We start from the raw sequence: 18,028 nt of genomic DNA on the forward strand, positions 1-18,028 counted from the left end.
TCACTACGGCGTTCCTCATAGCCCGAGTTGCTTTGGGAGGATAAACCCTCACAAAATGAACTAAACTTTACCTGCCCATCTGTTATCGTCCAATGACCTTAGGCGTTCTTCTAATTACCTCAGGCGGTGGCGCACTGCAGCGCCGCAGCACGGCTGTGCACTGGTGCATACTACCTTTATACCAGGTGTCCCAGCTAAATGTAACCAAGCTTTTAAAAAAGACGGAAGTGTTGTCCTCCATGAAACCGACTGAGGGTTCTTCAGGGTCACGTGGCCTGGTCTGCAAACGCTAACTCTGTATGGTTCTCATTGCCCCAGTGACCTGGAAGAACTGCATAACGCACTTGATTGCAAACCTCTCATCAGGCAAAATATTCAGTTTGTTAAAAAATAGATTTTTTGCTTACTTCAGACATTCTCACATTTCTCAATCTTGCACAAGTTTTTACACCCTGCAGTGACGGGCAAAAGTTTTTACACCCCGCAGGGCATCTGCTACATGCAGATGTTGGTGTGTTGCGACACGACGTGTTTCCTAGCATCCGCAGGGACATCCCCACTGGGGGATAATGGTGACCAGTGCGTCACCACAGACCGGAGCACCCGTACGTAGCAGTGCATGGCAGCGCCATGTCCGGAGAAACGGAGATCCTGATGATTGAGCTGATGCCGAGCATTTGGACCTTTTAGGCCCCTCGGCGGAAGCAACACACCACTTTGGCCCCAGCCTCCTCTAGACGGCACCTCCTGCCTTTCCTGACTGGGGGAAATTGGCAGTTACCTTTTCCTGTCCTCCCCTCATCTTTCACTTTACTATCTTCTTTCTCACCACTGTCCTGTCTCCTCCTTGTTTCTCAGCTTTTCTTTTTTCGTGGGTGGCTGGGATTAACCTTGTGTGGCGAACCACACTGTGTTACATCATATTTGGTTATAGTTGCGGTGTACAGCTGGCGTGGGCAGGACTTGCTTGCAACTTCCTGTCCTGTCCCTGTATTGGGCTCCGTGGTGGGCAGCTGCCACTGTAGCCGAATAACAATTGTTTTTATGGATTCCTTTTCTTGAACAAAAGGAAGCACTGCATCGTGAGAAAGCGCTGACACGCAGTTTTGTCAGCTCGCGTTTGAGCAGGGGTGTACATAGCGGAATCATCTCTCCTTTCATTGTTTCTAAATCTGTCAGTGATGCATTGGGCCTTGGCTACAAAGTGACGAAGCTGGCCATTGGTGACCTGCTCCTCCAGATGCGTGACAGAGCATAGTATTCCAAGCTCTCAAACATGGTAACCTTTGGAGATATACTTTGACTGAAGAAGAAATGTTGGAGGGTCTCAAAGATCAGAACAGCACTGATGTCCAACAGATAAAAATTGGAAAAGACTACAAGGAAACACCGCCAAAGCTTAGTTCGGACTTTTGGCTCCTGTCAACTCCGATGCCGTAGAAGTAGTTCATATGAAAATAGCAGTCCAACCATTATCATTAATCCGGGCTGGTGTTTCAAGTGCCACAGGTTTGGGCATGGATCCCAGAGTTGTCACCGCCGTGAAAACTAACGACTTGAAGCCCACAGCTAAGAAAATGTCCTTTCAACCGCGACTGCTGGTGCTTAGTCTCCTCTTGCAAGCACAATGGTGAAAAGAATATAAACAAAAGCAAAAGGCCAGTGTACTGTGATGTCAGCGCACATTGAACAGATCAGATTTCTCGTTTGGTCAAGTTGATGACCGCTCATGTTGACTTCACATGTCTTTTGTCCTTGTCTGTTTTGCGCTTTGAAGTCAACATGAACATGGAATGGGCCCCAGTTGGTAGAAAATAAGCTGAGCCCGCCCCTGCAGCTTCCCTCCTAGCCTGCTTGACACTTCAGGGCGTTAAAACCGCCCAATTTACAGAAGCATGAAATCAATTAGAATGTCAGACATTGTAAACAACTATTTATCCCAACTGACATTTTTAAGTAGGTCACGGAAAGAATTTGTCCGAGTTTAGTTCTCTCTTCTCTTAAACTGATAGCGGGATAGCTTTAAATAGCTCCACCACAGCTGCCTGTGCACACACCCAGATGACGCCAGGTGCTGAAACGTGGCCCATGAGTGCCACCTGCGCATGCGCATTGGGAGGTTTGGTAACACTGGTAAGGTGCAAATTATGTGGGCAGTTGTAGTTGAGACCTTGCTTCTAGTGTTACATTACCCTTAGTTTCTGGTGTGTTAACCCTGCCACTGATGCCTTTTTCTTCTCGCAGGAAATGAAGGTAAACTGGGCTACATCGCCAGGCAACACTCCAAAGCTCGACACTAGCAGTGAGTATATTTTTCTGTGTGTTTTGTCTGCAGAGTGCTGCACATGGAATATTTTTATGCCTCTCGGGGAGCAGATGTTTAAGGGTAACGTACACTGCATGCCGTCAGTGCACATACACATAGGTGGATAGGAGTATACACAATGCGAAGAAGGTATTTGCAGCTCGCTGCACAGCTGTGATGTATCGGAGGGCACTAACTTTAACAAAATTCAATGACAGACAGCAAAAAATACATCCTTCGTCCAATTTTGTCAAAGTTACTGCTGTCTGATTCAATATGACATACCATGAATGTGGCCGTAGTGCGTCGTCTCTTACATGAAGGCGAGAGGCAAGAATGCACTTTAGAGAGTTTAGCTTTTTGTGCATATGCTACGCTCAACCTGCCAGTCTCTGTTATTAGTGTTCTGAAGCACTCTTGTGCTTGTAGTAGGTTGTCGCGAGCTTGTAACGTGTCCCCGGCTGCCGAAAAGGAACGCTATCGCATGCAGGTTCGAACAGGATAACAAACAGATAAAACAAAATGAAGCCATGTTTGCAGTTTGAAGGGAAAGACGCAATAAGAAACGAAAACGCAAAGGAAAAAAGCACGCTCAACATGCATTAAAGGAAAGAGTTCACCAGATATTGAGCACCCCAGGCGAAGCGGGATGCCTTGTAGATAGGACGGCAGGGGTTGATGAACTGTGACGCGTCGCTGGCGTTGCGTCGAAGGAAGCGGCGGAAGAGAGCCAGGTGGTAGTAGGCGCGGACCACAGGAAGATGCCGGTGGACCCTCGTCAGCCGCCCCAAGAACTTGGCAACAGCAGAAGCGTAGCTAGGACTCATTGAGGACGTCCCGAAACAGCATAAGCATATGCAGGCTATCCAAGGGAGCCTCTCGGCAGCACGGACCCAACATCCGACGGCTGCCACCTCCACGCTTGAATGATCCGACCTCCGCTGTCTCCCTTCACCCCTCGGTTTTTCAACACGTCAGCTCTCCCCTCCTTGTGCTCGCCACGCTCTTCGTCGCCTCGCAAACATCATGTGCACGTGCACACACGCAACGCGGGGCTGGCATGCGCAGCGCTCCATTGTCGGCACACCACACTCAAAAATCTCTTGAGGATTTGTTGTGCACCTCACATAGGTCTCCTTAATTTCGCTGCTTAGTTCAGGTAGTGTAGCGCTCTCGCACTTGATTTGTCAGTGCAGCTACCGTAACCTGCACTTACTTAGGCTTTTGTTTGTTGGTAACAACTTCATTGGACCCACTTCAGTGGATCAGGTGAGGGTGGGTGAATGGGGAGGGGGGTGAGCAGGATGGGGATGGGCTCTTGGCCACTCTAGATCACTAGGCACTGTTGGGCTGCAGCGACCTTCAAGGCCTAGCTCACAATGCGAAGCTGTAGCTCCGGCTGTGAGCTGCACAGAGCAGCCTCCTGTGATTCTGTTCCTTGAAAGGGAGCTTTCGGTTTATTTGAGCAATTTTGATGGGTGTTTAAAATCTGCTCTGGTACTTGGGCATAATTGACGTGATGGAGATTTTCCCCCTCTATATGAGGAAGAGTTGGGACGGGAATGGCATGGTGGCGGTTTGGGATCTACGCCATACTGCCTGCTCTGTTTTGGTTTTTGTCCCCTTGTTGGGTGCCATGGCGGGTGGCTGGCACCGTGGTCGAATCACACATCTTATGGCTTCCCCTCTTTCCAAATATGCTTAAGCGGATACTGCATTAAATTGCGACTTTCTGTAAAATCGCTGAAATTGAATTCGGAAGGTGCGATTCGGTGAGTGACCAAATGCCTATCTTTCATCTGCTTTACGTGATCTCAATTAATTTATAGCATAGTCCCTTTAAGTTACGCCTAAATGCAGCCTGCCACTTAAAAATTATCAATGGACGGTCTCCAATATGCACATGTTGGTAATCTGGCATGCTGGCCGTGCTATATATTGCAATTCAGTCACTAAGTCAAGGGGCTGTATTATTGCACTCACATTCGTGAGTGCTTTACTCTTGCGACGTTAAATCGCTTGTGAGAGAACTTTGTTGTATGACTTCGCAAGGGTCCAAACAGCCTGAACTTCAGAGCCATGGTGCCCATAGCTTGCGTACATTGTCATGCTGCCTGCAAGTTTTTTATGCACCATGCTTAGTTTAACGAACTGCTTGGTAATGCTGCTGGACTCTATTCATTATGTTTAAGAGGGGAGCCAGCGGGGCCAGTTGGTGCATGATTAGAATTCAGAGCACTAAGGACGGGACAGGTGAAGGAGACACACTGGTGTGTGTGTCTCCTTCACTTGTCCCGTCCTTAGCACTTCGAATTCTCGTCATTGTTTGTTCATTGAATGAAGTAGATCAGACCGGACTGGATAAGCCTTTCCAGGCTGCACATAGAAAGCCACCCTTTAAATCCAAACATTAAAAATAAATGGTCTGCTCTGGTCAGTTGGGCACCGTTTTAGCGATATGCCTTTCTGGTATAATCTGTCGCTTTCCCTGAGAAGAGCATCCATTTGCTTCGCACTTGTAACGATGAGAGCTAGCCAACCGTGGTGGCTGAGTGGTTATGGTGCTTAGCTGCTGGCCCGAAAGACGCGGGTTCGATCCCGGCCGCGGCGGTCAAATTTCGATGGAGGCGAAATTCTAGAGGCCCGTGTGCTGTGCGATGTCGGTGCACGTTAAAGAACCCCAGGCGGTCGAAATTTCCGGAGCCCTTGACTATGGCATCTCTCATAGCCTGAGTCGCTTTGGGACATTAAACGCCCGTAAACCAAACCAAACCATTCCTGTGCCTTGTTATCAGGCTTATCATATTATTCACTAGTGACAATTAAATTGCTCTGTTGTAAATAATATGAATATATATCTCTTTCGCGTTAATTACAGTATAGCAAGCATAGCTGCAAAAAGTTCAGGCCATCAGTATAATGGTGCACATGAAAACGAGGCTTATTTTATTTTAGTTCAGGACCAAATACATAGTTACTGTCTAAAAAAATCGGCAGTTAATTTTGCATGCGAATAATAAAGAGCATTTGTTTTTCCCAGCTTTATTATCGCTGCCTTTTCACAGCACCCCACCTGTGTCAATTTATTTTTTATTTATTTATTTACAAATACTGCAGGCCCTATTCGGGCCCAAGCAGGAGTGGGTACATACAACAACGTAAATTGCCAATTAGCAATTAAGAACACAATAAACATGTACATACATCATTGTAACACTATACGTAACAGAAATAAACATGAACGTACAACAGTGCAATACGTAAACAAAATAACAATGAAAAAGCGTGACGCAAAAGAAACTTCTCTCATTGCGGCAATTTTAGAGGTCAAAGAAAAGGTTATTTGAAAGCTGAACGAACGATTCTATTGAATTAGCGTTAACTACTTCTTCGGGTAATTTATTCCATAGTGAAATTGCATGGGGAAAAAGAGAATATTGATGGATGTTAAGGTTACTTAATGGTTGCTTAATTGTTTTGTTGTGGTTTGTACGAGCAGAGCGCATGGGGGGCTCGGGTAAATAACATTCACGCGCTATTTTGTAGTGACCATGGTACAGCTGATATAAAAATTTGATGCGAGATACAATTCTGCGATGAACTAGTTTTTTCAATTTCGCCCTGTCGCGAAGAACGGACACGCTTGATGAGAGGAAGTTTCGGGTTGGGCAGGCGCAGATGATTTGGACAACTCTATTCTGCGATTGCGCGTTGCGTCCCATACGTACAGCCTGTCATCAACTTTGAGCTTATCGAAACGAAGGGAAACCTTAGAACCATTGTTCTTTTCTTCAGCCGCTGAACGCCATAATTTTGCACGAATATCCCGAATGTTTTTTGAAAAATCTTCCGATATAGCTACTTTTGTGTCCTTTAATTTGAACCAGGATGACATAACCTTTGTTTTGTCTACGTAGTTAAAAAACCTCAAAATGATCGGACGATGTCGCTGTGCATGTTTTAGGCCAATTCGGTGAATACGCTCTATTGAGTTTACTTCAACACCTAGAATCTTTTTAAAAATTTCTTCGTTAACTTTCCGCTCCAGTTCTACTGAGTCCTCCTCTGCATCTTCCTTTACTCCATATATTACGATATTGTTGCGACGACTTCTGTTTTCGAGATCATCTACCTTTTTGGTTAACTCAAGAACTAGTTTGTTCGTGTTATTGCAAGCTTCGTCCACTTTCTGCAACCTTTGCTCACAATTCTCAATTCGGCACAGTTCTTTCTCAATTTTGGTAATCCTGGTTTGAATATTCTCGACTGTCGATTCTACCTGTTTCAGATTACTAGTCAGCGAAGCCAGAGTCTTATTAGTCTTTGTTTGCTCTTTCAAAATTTTCTTAAGTAATTGGTTGTTTAACTGTGTCTCAGACTCTGAATCAGAAGTAGGACAAGGATTTAGCTCTATGTCTCCGGATGTTAGTAGCAATAACCTGATCACATGTAAACAGTCACATAATAGACCAAACAAACACTGTGGGCTTGGCAACACCGTCAATGTGACTGTATCATCTCTAATAGAAGAAGTTAGATACTTGTCACCAACCTGGGCAAAAAGAATCGGGATCAGCATCCTTCTGTAACCGGTGTCACCAAGCCCACTGAAGGAATCTTGCAAGAGCGTCCAGTATTTATGCCTGAAGTGGTCGCTATCCGATGATGTCACCGAGCTGATACGCTGACAGGCTTGATGCACGTAGGGCGTTTTTTCTTGGGTCAGCCGAGGCGATGGCATGATGACCAGGTCACTCGGCGCATGCTCCTCAGGAGTCCTTTCGAACGGAGGGTCCGTTGATCCCACGGCGAAGTGCGCCCGGCAGGCGATCTGGGCAAAAAGAATCGGGATCAGCATCCTTCTGTAACCGGTGTCACCAAGCCCACTGAAGGAATCTTGCAAGAGCGTCCAGTATTTATGCCTGAAGTGGTCGCTATCCGATGATGTCACCGAGCTGATACGCTGACAGGCTTGATGCACGTAGGGCGTTGTTTCTTGGGTCAGCCGAGGCGATGGCATGATGACCAGGTCACTCGGCGCATGCTCCTCAGGAGTCCTTTCGAACGGAGGGTCCGTTGATCCCACGGCGAAGTGCGCCCGGCAGGCGATCTGGGCAAAAAGAATCGGGATCAGCATCCTTCTGTAACCGGTGTCACCAATTGCAAGTCCAATGCCACGGCCTCAAAACACGAGAAATCTACGCTTTCAGTGTAAATGGGTAAAATGCTTCGCATGGTAAACAAATCAGAAAGATTGCTCATTGTGTAAATGCCTGTCGGCAGAGGCGGAATACTATGATCAGCTCCTCATCTAGCAAGGCTCGGCAACGCTCGCCTGCGGCAAACTCTATCGTTCCTGTGAGATTTAACATCAGCTACGCGTCCACTATCAAGCAGTGCAATTCCCTTGCGCATCTTTTCGCCACAAAATTAATTGTGCGGGACTCCCACGGGCTGCAAATGACGTGTGCGTATCGCTGCCAAGCTTGCAGTGGCAGCTGGAAGTAGCGGTGAGTGGCCCGCTTATGGTTCCAACGGCTGCCACTAGGGGGTGTTCAGTGGCGGCCCTATAGACGGGTTGCATAAATGCCAGCAACGCTGTAAAAAGCTACAGCGAGTTCTGGCAGCACTGCGCAGCGCCGCCATTGTGGAGGATAGCGAGATAAGCGAGCCTGGCCGGGGTATACATATCCTGCGTCAGATCGTATCTTGTCTCGCAAACAGCAGCTGCTGTGTCACTTATACTTGATTACAGTCTAGCAGGGAAAGAATGCTCTTTGACATAACACTCGCAGCGATGTCACGGTCGCTCATTTCTCCCATTATGGGATGGCAAAATCATCTGACGGCGATTCCGCCGTTCTCGGACCAGAGCGTACACGTACACTGTACCTAGCAAACGGCAAGTCTCCTCAGTTCGATTTGCTGTCACTGGCTGCCTGCATCCAGATGCAATCAGCACTTGTTTTTATCCTTGCACATGTTTGATTGCCGCCAACGACAGTTGCGGTGAGGCTTGCACTTGAGCATGATCTGAATGCGTTAGATAATCCGAGCTCGCATCTTTGACGCTTGTGCACCGTGAATGCGGTGATAGGAAAAGGGGGCACTTACTTTTCATTCAGATTTGCCGAAGCATTCGTACTGCGCACACAACAGTTCACTGACATGATGTCACATCATTAAATGCGCCGGCTGATCCAAAGCAAACATCAAAGTCCAGAAAGCTCGGAACGCACTAGGCAACAAGCGAGCAAGGCATACCTACGCATATACGCCTGCTCGGCCTGTTCCTGCACAATGGAGGCTGTAGCGAGCGTTGTGTAGCTGTGCATAGATGGCGCTGCTACAGATGCCATTTTGCAACTCGTCTATAGGCGCTGCACACTGTGTATAGAAGACATCCCTGTCTCTGTGACCCCCCTCCCATCGATCTCTCAACACAGTCCAAAGCGTAATATCTGACTTTGTTCACGTAACAGAAACCAAAATGCGCTAAGGGCTCACTGGCCAAAATGTAATTGATGTTCACTGGATCAAAATCCACACGGATAAAAAAAAACACAAAACATTCATTGCTAGAGACGACAGACAAGAAAGGAGAGGACACACACAACACCTGGTCCTCCCATATAACACCAGCACTTTGCCTGAAACTGTCGAGTTAGGTACTTGAAAATTAACGTCAGACACTACATATCCAATCCCTGCAGACGTTTCTGTTGTCGGAGGTTTGGTCAAGGCTCACAGAGTTGCCATGGCTGCAAACTTGCATGCGATGCACTGCGAAGAAGATCACGCTGCATACTCCAGGGCGGGCATGTCAGTCTTGAAAGAAGAAGAAATTATTCCATTGATTGATTGAAAACTTTATTTAAAGAATGGTAATTATCGGAGCTTTGGGTGGTCCGCCTATTCCGGCAGCCCATTTCATTGGCCTGCGCCACAGCGTGGGCCCTGCAACCAATCCTCGTTGCTGGTCGGGGTCCTCGCTGTGCAGAATGGCCTCCCACTGCTCCAAATTGGGATTAGGAAGTCTGCAATAGCCCACACCGTGTGAAAAGCCGTAGCTATTTCTCCCAGTGTGGGCACTGTAGTTTGAAGAGTGAGGGGTACCATTGGTAGAGTTTAAGTGGTGTTACAAGATTGTATGTGTGTAGTCTGCGAAGGGTGTGTTCTTCCTCCTTGGCTAAAGTTTTGTGAGGTGAGCGGTATGTCTTTCTGTATGTAGGACTGTAGGTGTACGGCGAAGCTGATTATGGGCTGTGTAACATGTTCCTTCTGCCTCGTTGGCTAAGGGGGAATCCCGGTATAAGAGCGCTTGGGCGTGTCGGTGGACGGCATCATTCCCTCCCGTGTGTCTGTGTGCCCTAGAAACCATATGATTGTGGTTTGATTAGGAGGATGTTTGGCTAAGAGTGTAAGACCTGATGGATGGATTAGTTCATTGTTTATATTTCTGCACACATTTTGGGAATCTGTCAGTACATTAGCGCTTGGGTTGGTAGCTAATGCTAGCGCAATGGCTGCCTTCGCTGCGTAAGTGGGGTTGGACATGCGCACTGACGCGCAGTGGATCAGTGGAGAACATTTTATTCAAAGAAGCGAGAAGGCGACTTGCTCTGACGAACACATTCTCCTTCACCACAAAATCCAACTTCACTGATGGGGTGCGCAGGGGCGGTGCACCACACAGCACTCCGACAACTGCCCAGGCCACTTTCACCGAGCCTATGGCTGGGCAGGGTCATTCACACCTCAGGCAGAGACAGCAAAGGCTGCCCTGCCATCGCCAAAGCAGGGAGTGCTGGCCCATGGGTCGGCATGGGTCCATCGGTCGGCCACTTGATTTGCCAGTAATTCCTAGTGTCAGTCCAGGTGGCCACATCACCAAGTGTTTATTTTTCAGTTTGTGCTCCTTTTATATATATATATATATATATATATATATATATATATATATATATATATATATATATATATATATATATATATATATATATATATTGCAAGCACTTGCAAATTGCAAGCACTTGGTTTTTGCTTTTTTCTTGTAGCAACAACCATATTATAGTGAATAAGCAGAGTTTAATTTCGTTTTTTGCTGAATTCTTTGTGACATCGTACAGAGCGAGTCCACACTGAAGCAGAACAACAGGTATAATTATGCACGATTGAGTTCAGTTGTACTTTTCGCACACCTAAATGAGAGTGGACAACGTTTATGCTTTACTTTTGTTTCACTATTAGTAACATAATACCACAATTGAACCAGTCAGCATTTGTTTACGACAATAAGTTCCACAATTGAGCCAGTCACCATTTGTTTACGACAATAAGTCCATGCATTGCGTTACCGCATGCATTTTAGCTGTTTGGTAATGAGGTGCGAAAGGTTGATCTTCCTCCAAATTTCATATTAACAGTCCAAGATCTAGAAGACCTGATTGATGAACTTCTAGAGCCATATCTGGCAGTTGGGGATTTCAATACTCATTCTCCATTTTGAGGGAGTGAACGCTGTGACTCTAGGGCCCAATAATATAAGATTTTATCTGCACAAATAATGCATGCCTTTTAAGTACGGAAAGGGCCACGTATAGTTGCCCAAGCTCAGGAAAAATGAGCTTCCTCGGTCTAGTTTTTGCATCACTACCTGTGTTTAGTGATTTTAAATGGGATGTTTTGAATGACCCCCTGGGTAATGATCACCACGTTATCATTGGTCTATCATCATCTACCCCAATCATCCCCACAAGACAGTGGTGCTGGAAACTTCACCTTGCCTACTGGTCACTTTTTAGAACAAATGCTACTCTGTAGAAGGAATTTTGTGAAGAGCTCACCATACACGAAAATAATTAAAAGTTTACTACATGCATAATATCGGCCGCAACTATAGCCATCCCACAAACAACAAAACTGGCACAGAAGAAACACAAAGTATAGTGGACACAAGAATGCACATTGGCAAAAAAAACTGCAAAACAAAGCCTGGGGTGCTCTCCGTTGGTATCCCACTGCAGAAAACTCACTTACATTTAAGATAGCTAATGTTAGCGCGCAGTACATAGAAGAAACTCAGAGAAAGCTTCCCACAGAGATGTGTGCCCTCAATAAACAGTTCAGTATTCTCAAAGCAGATGTGGGAAAAATTTCCTAGCTTCAGTGGTGATCATATTCCTTTCACATTGGTGTTGTTGACAACGGAAACTGTTGTTGACAACAGAACAGAAATGGAGGCTATTTCGAGACCTTATCGTCCTCTGGTTGCTACAACGCACCTTTCCAGGGACCTTCACATCCTGCACGATGCCATTGTGAGTACATAATATGAAGCCTGTTTCATTTTTAGTCTCATCATTGGGGCTCTTTCACTTCCACTTCCTGTTCTCTCGTTTGCGGAAGAAGGTATTCATGATCCGTAAATTATTTCTCTCGGCGAACTCTACTAATAACTTTCTCTGCTATTCCTAGAGCCCATGGCATAGTCGAACCTGCTTCTTGCCTACCTATGCATTAAAGTCGCCCAGCAATGCAGTGTAATATGTTTTAAGGCATGAGCCTTAGCTTGCCCCATTGAGCAAAAAATCCGTCTGTCTCTTTCTGTTTGTGTGTGTTGGCACTTAATGGTACCCATAAATGATGGCGTCCTCGTGCAACCTGGCGGCGCCACGGTGGCTCAGTGGTTATGGCGCTCGGCTGCTGACCCCACAGACGTGGGTTCGATCCCGACCGCGGCGGTCGAATTTCGACGGAGGCGAAATTTTAGAGGCCCGTGTACTGTGCGATGTCAGTGCACGTTAAAGAACCTCAGGTGGTCGAATTTTCGGGAACCCTCCACTACGGCATTTCTCATAGCTGGAGTTGCTTTGGGACGTTAAACCAAACCAAATCATCATGCAACCTGTCAGGTGGTGGTTAATGATAGGCTGCGCGAGGTTGCTCAGGAAGAGCCACCTGGATCATAAAAGTCCCACTGGTGGCAGCACCTGCCATTCCAGGGCACTGGTGCACCGCTTAACCGCTGCACCACTGTGTCAGGAGTGGTATGAGGACTCCCAGGGATCCATTAATTTTAAATAGAGAGACCAATTCTGGATATATGGGCACATCACACCACAGTGCATGCTGACCGCGTTTACAAAGTGGGCGGGCGGGCTTATGCCTTCTCACATACATAGTTTTCGCGGTGGCTGAGTGGTTATGGCGCTCGGCTGCTGACCCAAAAGACGTGGGTTCGATCCCAGCCACGGCAGTCGAATTTCGATGGATGGAGGCGAAATGTCAGTGCACATTAAAGAACCGCAGGTGGTCGAAATTTCCGGAGTCCTTCACTATAGCGTCCCTCGTAGCCTGAGTCGCTTTGGTACGTTAAGCCCGACTAGCTATAACCAACGTTCTCGCATATTAGTAATCTTAAGTGTCTCTGCCGGCTTTTCTTACTTTACTCATTGCCGATTCCATGTCTTCATAGAAGCTTTCAACGATCTGGTCATCATGGCTGCATGTAGGCATGTGGTCCTGTACCACCTTCAGTTTGTATCTCCTCTATGTTGCCGTCTATATCCTGATTGATTAGGAATCCCATCTAGTTCTTGTCTATCAGCTAATCCACGATAGTATGTGCCCGCCCTTTAGCGCTGTATACGCCTCATCTTTCCTTCTAACCTCACTAAGCCCCATGACATCCTATTTAATGCCCAGTAGTTCCTCGAACAGCGCTGCTAGGTCACTGGATAAGGTTCTACTGTTAAATGTTGCCAGGAAACTGATGTCATGACCAGAGCCAGTGATGGCAGCGATGGCATATAGGCAGAGCATCCGCCTCGTGTGCAAGAGGACCGGGCTTTGAATAAGAGTGCCATGCAATTCTTCATCAAATATGAGAAAAAATAGCATGTCAATGGCATTGCATAATCAGGCCTGTGGTGGAGCCTGATCTCGGTCACAAGCACTGATAATGCACTCCCTCACCAGAGCAGGATTTGTCCACCCTGATGTAGTTCTTGGCCACTCCTCTCTGAATACACCAATTAATCCTCAGTCCTCAGTTTCCAGCAGACCAACCTGTGACACAGTTGGAGATTGCTAAGAAACCAGTTTTAACTCATTGGAAAGATAAATGTGTTTACGTCTCATCGGTATGTGTTGTTCTTGGCAGTAACTGTTGGTACGGATAGAGTGAGCAAAAAACAAAACACTTTCTGTTCGACTTGCCTGCTTGCCTGGATTGCTTCGGAAAAAGTACTGCTCCAAAAAAGAGGGCTCCTTATGTAGTGTTTAAATGAAATGTTAATCTCTGTACATTCGTAGCAGTTTTTGGCTCTAGTGGATAGTTTAGAACTGGCGCTTGGGAGAAGATAAAAGATGACAAATTGTGAAAATTAGAGGCTTAATATCATTCCATCTAGTGTGCTTGGTGCATGATGCCCTTAGTTGCCCGTGTGCCATGAAACACAACACATAATCCACGAAAACGTTTCCATATTTGGCACATGGGCGGCACGGGTATATTTTCTTAAGTTGCAAAATTTCTTTCAACTGCATGTGCAAGTTCTTTGGTTTTCATTGCACAAAGTTAAGACATCGCGAAAACGCGACCCACGAAGGTCTGGTGCTAAGTTGTGTGACGTTACTTTGTGTGAATCTACCTTTAACAGTCTGCTGGCATGAAGGTCAGAAAAGCGTAACAGAAACTATGCACCGGGACTATTTTTCTGTGTGGGGGACCTGCAATCATCGTCACGCCTGCCAGAAATGCGTTGGCAAGACTGAGCCAAGCAGTTTGAGCGTAAGGACGATGACTTGTTGTCCCAGGCATATCTCTACATGGCCTTCTTTCAGGAGCCTTTTCAAAATAATGAAAGTGAGCTCTGCGGAGTCTAAATTAACGAGCGTCGTATGCCATAGACATACACGGGCATTGGCAAAGGCTGATCCAGCATCCCAAATCTGAATGAACAAGGTTTTACTGTAGTGGGGTTGCCATGAAGCGTCGATTGGCGGAGAGAGAGCATACAAGTTGTGAGCAGAGTGCAGCTTGTTGTAGCTATCATATCGTGAGAGCATTCATTTTGTTTCTTTCAGAACACCATCACATTTTTGTGGGAGATCTGAGCCCGGAAATTGAGACGACCCAGCTGAGAGATGCTTTTGCCCCATTTGGAGATATCTCGTAAGTGGACCACACTTGCTTGCACTTAGTCTTTAACAGGTTTCTTTTTTCTCTTTTGAGTCTTCTCAGTTTTTGCTGATAGTTGCAATAATGTCAGTAGAATGCTGCTGCAAAAGTAAAAGCCACATAGTAGATAAGCTGCTGCCCCAGTTTGCAAATTCAAGAGCGTGATTTCATATTGGAGTGCATGATATCAGCTGCTGCTGCTGTTACAGGTGGTGCTTGCTTGTGAAGGTTGCAATAAATGACAGCCTTCTTTTTTACTTTTTTATGCCTAGCAGTTGTTCCATTTGTTATAAAAATTTCAGAATGGGCGGGTTGTATTGGTTTCATGTCCAAAGCCATCATCCACAGTGGATGTGTTTACACAACTCTTGTAGGCCAGTAGTCTTCAAAGGAACCCAAGCCACGCTAGCAGCAGCCCCATCATGTGAGAGCCCTGTCTGCACTTGCTACACACCTCGCATATGTCAGATTGTGCCGCTAGGCCATTTCTGAGACTACCCTCGTGGGTCTAGGATTGGGAAACCGGACGTCCTTGTGCATACTAGCATACTGCCACACCTGGTTGGAAAACTGGTGTCAACACCTGTCTGTTGACACTGTGTTTGGCATTTTAAAGAAGTGTATTTTATAGTACCACACTGCCTGGGAGTGTTGTCTGGATAGCTTTCCGGCATATTGAATTGTTAACTCTTTTGTTACCATGGGGAGAAATGACTGGTTTTTATAGGTCTCATCCATAATTGCTTCTTGCAAAATATGTAAGGTGTAAAAAAGCGTGATATGCATGAAAATAATGACAATGTAATGTGCTTTGTGAACAAATTTATTTCAGCACAAATTCTTGGTGTGAATATTGCAAAAAAGGTCAACAAGCACACAAAAAAAGTTTAAGAAAAAGAAGTGTTGACAAGAGAATATCTCTTGGAGAAAAACAAAATATTGAAAACATTCTGGAACATGCAAAATGTTTCAAATTTGTTTATAAGCTAGGCATTAAATGTTTGAGATTATAACTCAAAAACGGTTTGAGCTAGAAATTTTTTTTCTGATAAGGCTTTGAGATATCCGCCACGGTGCCTTGGTGGCAAGTGCATTTGGCTACTGAGCCAGAGTTCCTGGGTTTGATCCCGGCCGCAGCAGCAGTGTTTCGATAAAGGCAAAGCACGAAGGCTCCTGTGTGCTGTGCGATGTCAGTGCAGGTTAATGATCCCCAGGTGGTTAAAATTGTTCCGGAGCCCTCCACTACAGCACCCTTTTTTTTTTGCTTCAATCACTCCCTCCTTTATCCCTTCCCTTATGGCACGGTTCCGATGTCCTCTGAGACAATTACACCATTTCCTTTCCCCAAAAATCAATTTTCATTTCAAAAGCCAATCTTTCAAGGCTTTGAGACAATTACGCTGTGAGATGTGACAATTACCCCATTTCCTTTCCCCAAAAAGCAATTTTCATTTCAAAAGCCAATCTTTCAAGGCTTTGAGAGTGACCTTGATATATATTTTTAACTCCAAGCAAAAGATTTAACTGAAATGTAGTGTATCAATCTGTGTAGCTTGATAAATGTACTCTTCGACTTAGGTGTGCAACAGCTGCGCCAAAATTATATTTGCTAAAATTGCGCCATGCTATGGCAAAATACCCCTGCTAGCCACAGAAGTTTTCAGTCGCGCTATATTTAGTGACAGATAATAGCCACATTGACAACTTGCACTTTTGCCGGTGTATCAGATGTTGCCATAGAGTCCAGTGATGAGAACACTGACGCTGTCAGTTTGGATGAGCATGTCTGCTGGCAAAATAGGTGGTGTCGTCGTTTTCACTGCCTTAGAGACGTGTGTGAATTAGCCACTCGTATTAACACTTTCTTTACAGTGGGGAAAATGACCTATAACATTTTAAATGCTATAGCATTTAAAATTTAATGCAATACACAAAAAATGCTAAATAAATGTTCTTTTTAAGTTTACACAACAATTTGCATGTTGCAACTAAAAATTTTATTATCCAAAAACAAGATTTTAGGGAAAAATAGAAGAAAAACTTGGTAGGGCCAGTTTGTGTGAAAAGAAAAGTGTTTTTGAAATATACATAATTGTTTGGATTTGTGTATGGCGCTAGCTGTGAAAAAATATTTGAAGTTCTATCTTGAGCAGTATTCTTGCTAGAAAACAGTAACTGGAAACCTTATAATTTGGCACCGGAGTGCAGCCACCTGTGTTCCTGGCTGGTTCCCATCATCACCAATATCAGAACTGAATCCTGATAAAAAGGCAGTGTCTTCAGACTAGTAGCTGTTTGTATCGTCGATAAAATCGTAACAAAATGGAAACCTGAGATTTGCGACATTTTAAAGCATGTGCTGTCTCGTCTTCGGAGCACGTTAAAGAAATGCCACCCTGTGGAAAAAATAAAACTACATTGGAAACGAAACTTCAATCCTCAGACTACAAGGCATATATGCAGCCTGCCTGTAAACAATGCAGAAGGCTCCTAAGTCGAGCGGTGAAGTCGTTCTTAGCCGGCTAACGATGCTCAATGGGCACTTGATGAGCTATGATAAGTAGTTGACAGCACTGTGCAAGTTGCTGTCGTTACATAATGCACGGAAGCCTTAGAACACAGGTCCCATGGAACCATCCATCAGCATGGCCAGTAACAAGCTGTAATTTGTTGTTCTTCGATGTGGTTTGATGAGATTCACTGGTCACTGACCGAGGTAAAACACAAATAATGATGTTTCGGTAGCGCTACGGCTCCCTTGTTCACAATGAGCAACCAGCTGGACGTCAACGGAAGCGGTGATGACAGCGGCTGAGGCGAATGGCCCAGCGTTCCGAGTGGCACTGTATTGCACCATCCCCTCTTCTTTGCACATGGCGAGTGTTGGTAGTGTGGTTCGCCATGCATAAAAACTGGCAAAGACAGCTCGGTGCACAGTCATTCGTGAAGAAAAGCCAAGGAAAGAAAAGTGGCTCATGAGGGACGCCCCTCAAGACCTGTGTGCGTCTATCAGTATCTTTCAGCCATCCTAGAATATGGGACGCCTTTCCAGCAGTGGATTTCATGCATACATCTACTTTCCACAACAAGATAGTCTGCGAAATTTTTTTTTACCGGCACCTTTTATTGGCGGCCGAGCGAAACCTTCGCATTGATGAGACGATGACTATAGTTGTTTTTTGTTCACACCTTCTCCGTAATATGAATAAGCGAAACGAGCGACTACATTTCATATGTTCATCCTCCGACTCACCAGCGATAGAAATAGGCCTAGCAGTCCGCCGGGTTCATATGTGTGATGTCGGCGATTGTGGTGAGCAAGCTCACAAGTTTTAGCGAATACACATGGTCATCAAGCATAGTTTTGACAACAGTGACCTGAAATTGAGGATTGCTTACATCTTAAGGTGCAAATACATCAAGTGGGAAGCACCGCTGCTAGGCGGTGTGACCCAGCCTGTCGACCAATGCTGCAGACGCCCGCGGCGTCAGCTACAGTCATCGGAGTCGCTTGAGGGCAACAAATTAAGCCATTTTAT

At 45.6% G+C, this 18,028-nt stretch overlaps 1 protein-coding gene across 4 annotated transcripts in view; it reads left to right on the forward strand.

Annotated features, from left to right (window-relative positions):
- Rox8 (TIA1 cytotoxic granule associated RNA binding protein Rox8) overlaps positions 1 to 18,028 on the forward strand; it is a 128,770-nt gene that overhangs the window by 68,268 nt on the left and 42,474 nt on the right. For all 4 annotated transcript variants that reach the window (XM_077643768.1, XM_077643787.1, XM_077643761.1 and 1 more), the window contains 2 exons: positions 2,245 to 2,302; positions 14,396 to 14,483. In XM_077643768.1, the coding sequence (XP_077499894.1) occupies positions 2,245 to 2,302; positions 14,396 to 14,483 (146 nt within the window). The remainder of the gene's footprint in view (positions 1 to 2,244; positions 2,303 to 14,395; positions 14,484 to 18,028) is intronic.

Source organism: Amblyomma americanum, chromosome 1 (genome assembly GCF_052857255.1).
Source record: "Amblyomma americanum isolate KBUSLIRL-KWMA chromosome 1, ASM5285725v1, whole genome shotgun sequence".
Taxonomy (NCBI): Eukaryota; Metazoa; Arthropoda; class Arachnida; order Ixodida; family Ixodidae; genus Amblyomma; species Amblyomma americanum.